General features: G+C 42.6%; 1 protein-coding gene across 1 annotated transcript; it reads right to left on the reverse strand.

Annotated features, from left to right (window-relative positions):
* Window positions 1-8,620: 8,620 nt before the first annotated feature.
* C2CD4B (C2 calcium dependent domain containing 4B) lies at window positions 8,621-10,400 on the reverse strand. Its single transcript, XM_025390442.1, has 2 exons — window positions 10,316-10,400; window positions 8,621-10,114 (listed from the first exon to the last, which is right to left on the reverse strand). Exon 2 carries the CDS (start codon window positions 10,072-10,074, stop codon window positions 8,980-8,982), a length of 1,095 nt encoding a protein of 364 aa, XP_025246227.1. The 5' UTR covers window positions 10,075-10,114; window positions 10,316-10,400; the 3' UTR covers window positions 8,621-8,979.
* Window positions 10,401-12,119: the final 1,719 nt, after the last annotated feature.

The raw sequence follows: 12,119 nt of genomic DNA on the forward strand, positions 1-12,119 counted from the left end.
GGATCCCAGAGGATAAGGTTGGAGGAGTTGGACTGGAGAGAGACTAGAATGGATCTTAAATTTTAATGCTAAGAATTCTGGGCGATGTCAGATACAGAAGAATTTTGTTTGCAATAAAAGTAGAGTGTTAGGAAATTAAATCTGATGGTAGTACAGTTTAAACTCATTTTTCAAAGGATAGATTATAGATAGAAAAGGATAATGAGAAAAATGTTATGGTAAAATGTTAATATTTGGAAATAGGTGAAAGGTATATGGGAGTTCTAGTAACAGTTTTAGCAACTGTTCTGTAAACCTGAATTACTTAAAAATAGTAATAATAATTAAAAAAAAAAACACGATGATGTTGAAGAGGGAAACCCAGAGCAGAACAAGTAAAGGAGGAAGATGTGGTGGCTCTGAGCCAGGTAGCTAGAAGGAGGTGTGGAGCACTGTATGAACATTTCTGACAGATGAGGCACCGCCTCCTGACAGACAGAGACAAGGGATATCCATTCTTTTGTAAATCAGAAACTGGTCACCGATCTGCAAAATACATTCTGTTCTGTTGCCAGATAAAATAAAATATGGATTTTTCCCTGTTAGGGTAAATACTAGTGTCCGGTCACATAAGGATATTTTGACAAAGCCTTGATATCCCCAAATGATGAAACCTCCTAGCGATGGCTGGATTTTAGAAGCACACATCAGCTGAACTGTTATTTCTCTCCCTGGAATACGGCAGATGGACTCTGAAGTATACAACCAGTAGAATGGAAAGATGTAATTTTTTGTGTTTTTGTCATTTAGTGCACTCATCCAGACATGTTCCCAGTAGACTACCCTTTGTACAGGCTGAAGAGAGATGTGCATAAGGCCATGCGGCAAAATTACAATCATTTTCATGAGCTAGAGAGGAGGTGTTCAAGTTACATTTGAAAATGAAAAACTGTTTACCTATTACTATGATTTTGCTCTGAATAAACGCAACAATCTCATTTAACCCTTCTCATCTTCATACTCCATATTTTAGAAAAGACAAAACCTTAGTTCAAAGAAATTAAGCATTTCAAAGGCCATGCAGAGTACAGATTTGTCTTTCTGGCCTTTCTTTTCTTTCTCTTCTCTTCTCTCTCCTTTTCTGGCCCTTCCCCTTCCCCTTCCCCTTCCCTCTCCTTTTTTGCATGCAGGTTTATTGGGTGTTGCTCTTGGGATCAATACCTGTGGGGAAGTGAAAGAAGTAGGATTGCTCAGAGAACAAGTTTCAGAGGGGATCTGAGCTATGAGCTATCAATAGCCAAACCTCTCAGTAGCTACAGGAGTGAGTACTTCAGTCCTGGGAGGGGAGTGAGTAGATGTGGGAGACATACCATAATATCCACTACAGATTTAAATATTTTTCCCATAAATATTTCTATATGTATATCTAAAGGACAAAGACATTCTTTGAAAACATATTTCTAATGCCATTACCATACCCAAATTTAGTTATCAATAATTCATTAATATCCAATCTGTATTCAGCATTCGAGTTTCCAATTGTCTGATAAATATAACTATATATTTTATTTATTTATTTATTTATTTTTTTGAGACGGAGTCTCGCTCTGTCACCCAGGCTGGAGTACAGTGGCTCGATCTCGGCTCACTGCAAGCTCCACCTCCTGGGTTCATACCATTCTCCTGCCTCAGCCTCCTGAGTAGCTGGGACTACAGGCGCCCGCCACTACTCCCTAATTTTTTGTATTTTTAGTAGAGACGGGGTTTCACTGTGTTAGCCAGGATGGTCTCGATCTCCCGACCTCATGATCCGCCCGCCTCAGTCTCCCAAAGTGCTGGAATTACAAGCGTGAGCCACCACGCCCGGCCAAATAAAACTATATATTATTTATTTATTTATTTATAGTTTGCTTGATTTGGGGTTCAAATAAGGCCCATAAATTACAATCAATTAATATATCTTTTTGTTTATTTTATCTTTAAAATGACACATGATAATTGTACATATTTATGGGATACCTAGTGATGTTTTGATACATAAAATGTACAGTGATTATATCAGGCTAATTAGCATAGCCATTCATCTTAAACATTTACCTAAAAAGCAACCTCAACTCTTCTTTCTTACTTCCTAAAAGGAAGAAGCATTTGTCTCATCAGGAGCTGACCTACACACTCAGCTACTCAGATGGGCTCAATAGTTCTAAAGCTAAAATCCTTCCTCTTGCAGGAATCGGTTCAGGATTGGGATTGCAACACAAGCTGGGTCATTAAAATACATATAGACATTCTTCCTTAGTCTTATGGGTATGCTTTTAAAAGCAAGGCCTTCTCACCAGCCTGGACCTCATGAGAAATTATGGAGTAGTTCCTGGTGGTTACTGGCCAACACCCTAGGACTCTTAAGTGTGGCCTGCCTCAGGATAGAATGATTCTGTCTCACAAGGAATGCTGAAGGGAGTTCATCACACTGAAGGAAAAGGATGCTAACAAGTAACAAGAAAACATCTGAAGCTACAAAACTCACTGACAAAAGTAAGCATACAGACAAATTCAGAATACTCTCATACCGTAATCACGGTATATAAACCAATTATATTAAGTATCTTTTCTGACAATGGACTAAAACTAGAAATCAACAGAAGGAACTTTGAAAACTGTACAAATACATGAAAATTAAACAACATGCTCCTGAATGACTAATAGATCAATGAAGAAATTAAAAAGAAAATTTTAAAAATTATTCTGATAAGTGGAAATGAAAACACAACTTTTCAAAACCTATACATACAACAAAAGCAGTTCTAAGAGGCAAGTTTATGGCAATAAATACCTACATCTAAAAGGTGGAAAGCGCTCCAAAAAAAAAAAAAAAAAAAAACTACTCTAACATTGCACCTCAAGGAACTAGAAAAATGAGAAAAAACAAAACCCCAAATTAGTAGAATAAAGGAAATAATAAAAATCGGAGCAGAAATAAGTGAAATAGAGACAAAAAAATCAACACAAAAGATCAACAAAACAAAGAGTTGGTTTTTTGAAGAGATAAAAATTGATGAACATCCTTTTTTTTACGGCTGCATAGTATTCCATGGTGTATATGTTCCACATTTTCTTAATCCAGTCTGTCACTGATGGACATTTGGGTTGATTCCAAGTCTTTGCTATTGTGAATAGTGCCACAAAAAACATACGTGTGCATGTGTCTTTACAGCAGCATGATTTATAAACCTTTGGGTATATACCCAGTAATGGGATGGCTGGGTCATATGGTACTTCTAGTTCTAGATCCTTGAGGAATCGCCATACTGTTTTCCATAATGGTTGAACTAGTTTACAATCCTACCAACAGTGTAAAAGTGTTCCTGTTTCTCCACATCCTCTCCAGCACCTGTTGTTTCCTGACTTTTGAATGTATGGATGAGTTTGTGTCCTTTGTAGGGACATGGATGCAGCTGGAAACCATCATTCTCAGCAAACTATCGCAAGAACAGAAAACCAAACACCGCATGTTCTCACTCATAGGTGGGAACTGAACAATGAGATCACTTGGACTCGGGAAGGGAACATCACACACCGGCGCCTATCATGGGAAGGGGGGAGGGGGGAGGGGGGAGGGATTGCATTGGGAGTTGTACCTGGTGTAAATAACGAGTTGATGGGTGCTGACAAGTTGATGGGTGCAGCACACCAACATGGCACAAGTATACATATGTAACAAACCTGCACGTTATGCACATGTACCCTAGAACTTAAAGTACAATAATAAAATAATAATAATAATAAAAGACTAAAATAAATAAATAAATAAATAGAAAAAATATAAAAATTAAAAAAATTTGATGAACATAAAGCTAGAGTAACTCCTATGGTTTGAATGTGTCCCCCATATTTCATGTGTTTGAAAATTAACCCCTAAATTCATATTTGATGGGCTATTGGGAGGTAATTAGGATTAGATGAGGTCATCAGGGTGGGGCCCCATAATAAGATTAGTGGCTCTATAAGAAGAGAAAGAGGAATGTAAGCTATCATGTTCTTGCCCTCTTGTCATGTGATACCCTCCACCATGTTATGATGCAACAAAAAAACTCTAATCAGATAGAGCTGCTTGATCTTGAACTTCTCGGCCTCCAGAAATGTCAGAAATAAATTTCTTTTGTAAATAAATTACCCAGCATGTGGTTTTCTGTTATAGCAACAAAAAATGTACTAACACACTATGAAAAAAAAAAGATACATGACTCAAATAAATAAAATCAGAGATAAAAAAGAAGACATTATAACTCATACCACAGAAACACAAAGGATCATAAGAGACTATTATGAATGACTTATATGTTAATGAATTGGAAAACCTAGAAGAAATGAATTAACTCCTGGACACACACAACCTACTAAGACTGAATCATGAAGAAATAGAAAACCCAATCAGACCAACAATGAGTAATAAGATTGAATCAGTAATAAAATGTCTCCCGTCAAAAAAAGCCTAGGACCTAATGGTTTCACTGCTGAATTTTACCAAACATTTAAAGAACTAACCAATTCTTCTCAAGCTATTCTCAAAAAATGGAAGGGGAGGGAATTCTTCTAAACTCATTCTTTGAGGCCAGAATTACCCTGACACCAAAATTAGAAAAAAATACAACAAAAAAGAAAACTATAGGCCAATATCCCTGAAGAACACAAATACAAAAATCCTCAACAAATTACTAGCAAACTGAATTCAATAGCATAGTGAAAAGATCCTTCACCATGATAAAGTGGGATTCATCCCAGAGATACAAGGATAGTTCAAAATATACAAATCAAAAAACAAGTAAACAATCCCTTTTATGATAGCTACAAAAAATAAAATTTTTAAACTCTGAATAATTTTTTTTATTTCAATAGGTTTCTGGGGAACAGGTGGTGTTTCCTTACATGAACAAGTTATTTAGTGGTGATTTCTGAGATTTTGGTGCAACCATCATCCGAGTAGTATACACTGTACCCAACGTGTAGTCTTTTATTCCTCACCGAGCTCCAAGTACCCCAAAGTCCACTGTATCATTTTTGTGCCTTTGCATCCTCATAGCTTAGCTCCCACTTACCAGTGAGAACATATGATGCTTGAAAACCTCAGAAAAAGTTCAACCAAGGAGGTGAAACATCTCCACAATGAAAACTATAAAACATTGGTGAAAGAAATTGAAAAGGACACAAAGAAATGAAAACATATCCTGTGTTCATGGACTGGAAAAATTAATATTGTTAAAATGCCCACACTGTCCAAAGCAATCTACAGATTGAATGCAATACCTATCAAGATACCAATGACATTCCCCACAGAAATAGAAAAAAAAAATCCTTATATTTGTATAGAATCACAGAAGACCCTGAATAGCCAGAGCAATTTTGAGGCAAAAGGATAAAGCTGAAGGCATCACCCTACATCACTTCAAAATATATTACAAAGTTGTAATAACCAAAACAGCACGGTATTGGCATAAAAACCGACACATAGACCAGTGGAGCAGAATAGACAATCGAGAAACAGATCTAAACATTTACGACTGATTTTCAATGAAGGTGCCAAGAAGACACATTGGGAAAGGACAATCCCTTTAATAAATGGTGCTAGGAAAACTGGATATGAACATGCAGAAGAATGAAACTAGACCCCTATCTTTCACCACATACAAAAGTTAAACTCAAAATGGATTACAAACTTAAATGTAAGATCCCAAACTGTGAAACTGCTACAAGAAAACATAAGGGAAAAACTTCATGACATTGGTCTGGCCAAGAATTATTTATATAGGACCTCAAAAGCATAGGCAACAAAACAAAAAATAGACAAATGAAATTACATGACACTAAAAAGCTTCTGCACAGCAAAGGACACAATCAACAGAATGAAGAGACAACCTATAGAACGGGGGAAATTTTTGAAAGCTATGCATCAGGCAAGGGGTTAATATCCAGAGTATATGATAAATTCAGACAACTCAATAGCAAACAAACAAATTTAAAAATCCAAATAATCTGATTTTAAAATGGGCAAAAGAAGACGTACAAATGGCCAACAGGTAGATGAAAAAGTACTCAGCATCACTAATCATCAGGAAAGTGAAAATCGAAATCACAATAAAGTACCACCTCACCTCAGCTAATGTGGCTATTACCAAAAAGACAAAAACAAAAAACAAATGCTAGCAACAACATAGAGAAGGCAGAACTCTTATACACTGTTGGTGGGAATGTAAATTAATACACTGATTATGAAGATGACAAACATTCTTCAAAAATTTGAAAATAGAACTACTATAGGCTCCAGCAATTTCACTAGTGGGTATATATTCAAAGGAAAGGAAATCAGTATGTTGAAAAGATATCTTTACTCCCATCTTAATTGGTGCACTATTCACACTAGCTAAGGTATGGAATCAACTTAAGTGTCCATCAAGGAATGAATGGATAAAATAATTTAGTATCTATACACAATGGATTGCTATTCAGCCATTAAAAAATGAAATCCTATCATTTGCAACGATGTGGATGAACCTAGTGAAAATGATGTTAAGTGAAATAAGCCCAGCACAGGAGAAATACTGCATGCCGCTTCTAGTCAGCCATCTTGCTGATGTCACTCTCAGATTTCAGTGATCTTGACATTATATATATTTATATAAATTTACATATTTGTGTAAATATATAAAATATATAAACTTATATAAATATATATTATCAGTCACAAACAAATGTTATATTTCATCAAGTGCTCATTCCAGATTCTTTACCTATTAACAAGTCAATTTTTTACATGAAGTTTCATTTTTGTTAAATTGAGCCCTCTGAAAAGGAATGATGTCTTTATGTATGTCATCTTCATTATGTTCTCTGAGGTCTACAGAATGAAACTAATTCCATTTTTACTAAATACATGTATTTATTTTTACTAAATAAAAACATGTATTTATTTATGAATATATTTATGAATACATAGGTTTACGAATACATATGTATTTATATATGAATACATAGGTTGAACAGTCTCTTCTTGGAATACTTTCCTCCAACACACTGGCCTCACTTCCTCTGACCCACAAGGGTGGGTCAGTCTTCCAGAGAAGTCAGAACACTTGGTTCTTGTTTGAATTCAGCTATGCACATGAGCTGTATAGCTTTGGGCATGTCATCTCTGTGGTGTTTTCTCAATTTCAAAAGTAGTTTGATGAGATTATTATTATTATTATTATTTTTTTTTTTTTTTTTTTGAGACGGAGTCTTGCTCTGTGCCCCAGGCTGGAGTGCAGTGGCGCGATCTCGGCTCACTGCAAGCTCCGCCCCCCCGGGTTCACGCCATTCTCCTGCCTCAGCCTCCCAAGTAGCTGGGACTACAGGCGCCCACCACCTCGCCCGGCTAATTTTCTTGTATTTTTAGTAGAGACGGGGTTTCACCGTGTTAGCCAGGATGGTCTCGATCTCCTGACCTCGTGATCCGCCCGTCTCGGCCTCCCAAAGTGCTGGGATTACAGGCTTGAGCCACCGCGCCCGGCCGATGAGATTATTTTTAAAGGCTGATTTGTTCACTTTGAAATAATATTTAAAATCCAGGATTTTTAGTCTGATCAAATTTGTACCGAGATCTCATTATTGTAACAACAATGCAGAAGAAATTTCTGATGGAGAATGAGAGCAAACTGTTGCTCACGGGGAAATTTACCATGGGGATACTAAAGGGTTCTACTTTCCCTCTCCTGGCTCTTCTAAGTCTTCAGTCTCAGGTAGCCATACCTTTGCCAGGCTCCACTTCAGGAGCAGGGAGAAACAACTGTTAAGAAAGGAGACCTGAAGGAGTTCATTCTCTGGAACATTATTGAGCACTGTTCAACAGTACAGTGCAAGTCTTTTCAGGTTTGCTATCATATTTCACATGTATTCAAGGGTTATTTGGATATTAAGGCATATCTTCACAAAACCATGTGAGGTAGCTATTACTCCCTTTTCACTGATGGAGAAAATGAGGCTCAGGGAGATTAACTGATTTGCCCTAGTCCAGACAAGTGGCAGAAAAAAATTGAACTCTGCATCTGTCTCCCACTCCATTGTGCTTTCCACTACACGGTGGATTCCTGTAGCCCAGGGCAAATTCTCTTGGGTGTAATCAGTTTCCAGTGGACTCAGGTTTATTTGTTGAATTAACAAATGAAAATCAGTTGGATTTTAAAAACACTCTGTAGAACCCAGTGCTCAAGAAACTGACAATTTACTTCTTAACTCATCTAGGAAATCCTACGGCAAGCTAATTACTGTGTAATTAGACACACAGCTAGGTGAGAGAATGCCACAAAAAAAATCACCTTGTTTACAGAGGCAGGAAAGATTTATTTTCTAAGATTTCCTAGGTAAGAGAAAGACCCCAGGAATACCTATTCCCTACATAACCATCTATTGGAAGGTCCTCCACTTCCCATTTCTTTTCCTCAGCAATTTTTGAAAAATTAACTTCCAAAAGAAACCTGTTCTTCCCACCAAGGTATCCATCCTTATGTCTCACTCTGATGTGTGCACGTGCGCGCACACAAGTTAGGCTATTACCTATGCCGCATCAATATGTAAAGCTGTGTATATGAATCGTAACACTGGGCATGACTCTGAATGAATAACTTGCTTTATTTAAAAAAAAAACTGTTAAACAATTATAGAAAACCGGAAGGAATGAAAAACAACGCAGTGGGTGTACTTCCTTTCTCTCCCAGTCCCAAGCCAACCCATTTTTCCTTGGAATGTAAAAACTGGCCTGGAAAGAGGAATGGGGGTCCTGTGAACAGAACGGGGAGTCATTATCTTTTTCTTCTATACCAATAAACGATGACAAATATGGACGGAGAGGAACTAAAACGTCAATAAAGCAATATCATAAATAGAAAAATAAATAACATTTATTTTGTACCACGCGGCTGTCAGTGTCCTGAGTCTCCGGGGCAGAGCGCCTTGGGGAGGGCTGGGCCCTCAGAGCAGCAGGAGGGCGCCCACGGACAGCTCACCCTGGCCCAGCAGGCGGTCCCGCTCCCGGCCGCGGCCCTCGTCCCAGGCCTTGACGCGAACAGTCAGGCGGCGCACCTCGTCCTCCGAGAGGCCGTCGAAGCAGAAGTCCTGGTCAAAGGAGGCCTTGCGGCTGCGCCCCACCACAATGCTGCATTGCCGACGCGCGGTGTCCGGCGGCCGCAGGACGAGGCTGAGGCGGCAGCGGACGGCACGAGGCCCCGGGGCGCCTCCTGCGAGGCCCTCAGCGCGGAGCAGCCGGAGACGGAGGCGCCCGGTTTCCGGACAGTACTCGGCGGCCAGGCGCAGGGCGTCGCCGGCGCGGCCCAGAGCCAGGGTGCCCTCGGCCTCCAGGCGCTCAGGAAGCGGGTCCCGGGACGAAGACAGGCTGGCGGAGGGGGCCCGGGCCGGGGACTGGGAGCCCGCGCGGCGCTCCTTGTCCTCGTTCCCGCTGGAGACGGAGCGGGCGCGGGCCAGGCGGCGACTCCTCCTGGCCCGCAGTGCGCGGCTCAGCAGCCCGTCGGGGGCGCGCAGAAGATGGCAGCCGTGGGGCCGCCGGACGAGCGCGTCCTGGGGCGGGCGGGGACGGCCGGGGACCGCGGGGGTGGCCGGGCCCGGAGCTCGCGGGCCGCACAGGGTCCCCAGGGGGGCGTCCGGGCCGCAGCCGCCGCCATAGGCGCGGGTCCGAGGCCGGGGCGCGGACGGGTCCCCGAGCAGGAGCGACTCCTTGCGACGCGTGTGCGGGCTCTCGAGCAGCACGCAGAAGCCGTAGGCGGTGAGCACACGGGGCAGGTGCGGCAGCGACAACGCGGCCTGCGAGCGCGGGTCCCAGTCCGTGCGGCCGGCGTCCTCGTCTGCCGCGCGGGGCCACAGGTCGCGTTCAGCGGCGCAGCGCCGGGGCAGGGCGGCGGCCCGGCTTCGAGACTCGAGCGCGCAGGGCGCCGGCAGCCGCGGCGGGATGCAGAATTCGGGGATGCGATTCGGCGTGAGCACTTTAGCGAAGGCGGGCTTCGGCGCGGAGCTGCCTGAGTTGGAGGAGCAGAGTTTCTCGAGGAGCCGCATCCTTGGAGGCTGAGGCTAGGAGTGGCGGGAAGAGATGCGCCTGCGGGAGAGAGAAGCTGCTGAGTTTGGGCGCCTGGGGCTGCTGGAGCCCCTTGACGCGGCTGGATTCCCTCCCCCGGACCCTGTAACCGTCCCGACGTGTTTAAGACCCTGGACCAGTTCCAGCCTTGCTTTCTGCACCCACAAATCAGCCCTGCTTCCGTTCTTTTGTACTAAATAAACGAATAAATAGAAATCAGACCTTTCTTCTTCAGTGTCTCTGGGACTGGTTGCAAGCTCAGTGCCAGTGGTCCCTAGCCCGCTGCTGGGGCGCCACTTTCAGTACTGCGGCCGGGAGTGTGGCGCTCCCCTTTTATACTGTAGGCTGAGTCCCGCCCAGCTGCCGCGGCCCAACCCGGAGGCGCTGCACATCCCGCCTTCCCGCCACCCTCTCCCACGACGCCGGGGGCTCTGCACTGGGCACTCAGGTCCGCGCGAAGCTGTCGCGGGAGCAGGCACTTTGTGGTCAGCTCTGGGACCCGCATTTGCAGTGAGTGCGTGGAGCCCCAGGCAAGGCCTGGGAAAGGTTGCAGGTGAAGAGAGGGCACCCTGTCGTCCTGCCAAGGAAAAATTGGCGGCTGAAAATGTTTTCGGCTTCTGGGAGAAGGTGAGGCTGGATGAGGAAACAGGAAGTTAATTTGGCTAGGAGATAAACCGTCACTCAACCTGCATGTCACCTGAACGTGACCTGCACGTCCTGGGAGCTTCTGTTATCCGGTCCCCATGCACTCAGAGTGTACAGACCAATGTGGTTTCCAAGTATTCATATACCTATTTACTGCCTGCCTCCCTCTGCTAGACTGTGGTCTTTTTGATAGCATTGGCCCTGGCTCAGTCCACGCCCTAAGTACTGGTGAAGTGGGTAAATTAATCTTTGAGAAAATTTCTGATCGCTTCTTGGTCTTTTGGCTAAGATCAAGTGGAGAAAGCTTCTGAATGGCTGCAGGCTCTGCCTGTCATCTTGATAGTCACAAAACATGGGGCTTCTGGCTCGTGCCATTTTTAAAGCTATCCCTTTTCTTTATGCTCTAGCATGGAGGTATCCAGTTAGAAAACATCTTCCCGAACTCTAGATTCTTTCTTTCCACCCCGACCTTCATTTTCTGAGATGAGAAGACTGAAATTCCAGAGGACCCTGAGGAAATTCCAGAAAGGTTAAAAAGAGCCAGTTAATGGCAGAAGCTGGAATTAGCAATTTCCTGTTTCTTTGGCTTTGCATGTGATGCTTCCTGTGATCTGAAATGCCCTTTCTCTGCTTTTTCGTTATATAGGAACTCCTGTTTATTTTCTGTAATTCAGCCCATGCATCGTCCCTTTCAGGTGCCTTCACCCAACTCCGCTGCTCCAGTTCCTCAGCCCCTCCTTATTTCCTTCCTACTTCTAGGGGCCACCATTGTTACAGTTCGCAACTTTGGAATTTTCGGTTTACAGTTTTGTCTCCTCTAATAGACTTGTGGGTTTTCAGTGGGTAAGGACTGGGGCAGCTCAACCAGAGGGGGATTTCAAGAGTCTATTAGGAATATATGAAAAATAAAATAAAAGTCCTAAGATCAAGAACTGGGACTGCCTCCATCCCAGTTGCCTTATCCAGGGTACAAGCCTGGCTGTCTTATTCATCTCTACATAATTCTAGCACCCAGGATACAATGCCAGGCAAATAGTAAGGGCTTAGCAAATATTTGATGAATTGTATTGAACTGATACTGATCTGCAGGTCTTATGACTGTCAGGTGCTTTCAACCACATATCTCTCTACGTAATTTGATTTATTTCTCACAGAAAACCAATAAGGAAGACGTTGTTTCTGTTGCCCAGATGAGAAACTGAGGGACTTGCCTAGGGTCATTCAAGCTATGATCATAGCCTACATAGCCTAAGTCCTAGCTTTTTGGCTAATTTCTTCTAATTCATTCCTTCTTTCCTTTCTTCCTTTCTTCTTTTCTTACACCCTTACTCCATCTATTCACTCAATTCAATATAATTCACTGAGTCTACTGTGTGTCAGA

The sequence above is a fragment of the Theropithecus gelada genome, chromosome 7a (assembly GCF_003255815.1).
Source record: "Theropithecus gelada isolate Dixy chromosome 7a, Tgel_1.0, whole genome shotgun sequence".
NCBI classification, from domain to species: domain Eukaryota; kingdom Metazoa; phylum Chordata; class Mammalia; order Primates; family Cercopithecidae; genus Theropithecus; species Theropithecus gelada.

Bases quoted from the DNA above. Each gene is read 5' to 3' on its own strand.
- C2CD4B (XM_025390442.1), bottom strand. From the start codon at position 10,074: ATGCGGCTCCTCGAGAAACTCTGCTCCTCCAACTCAGGCAGCTCCGCG.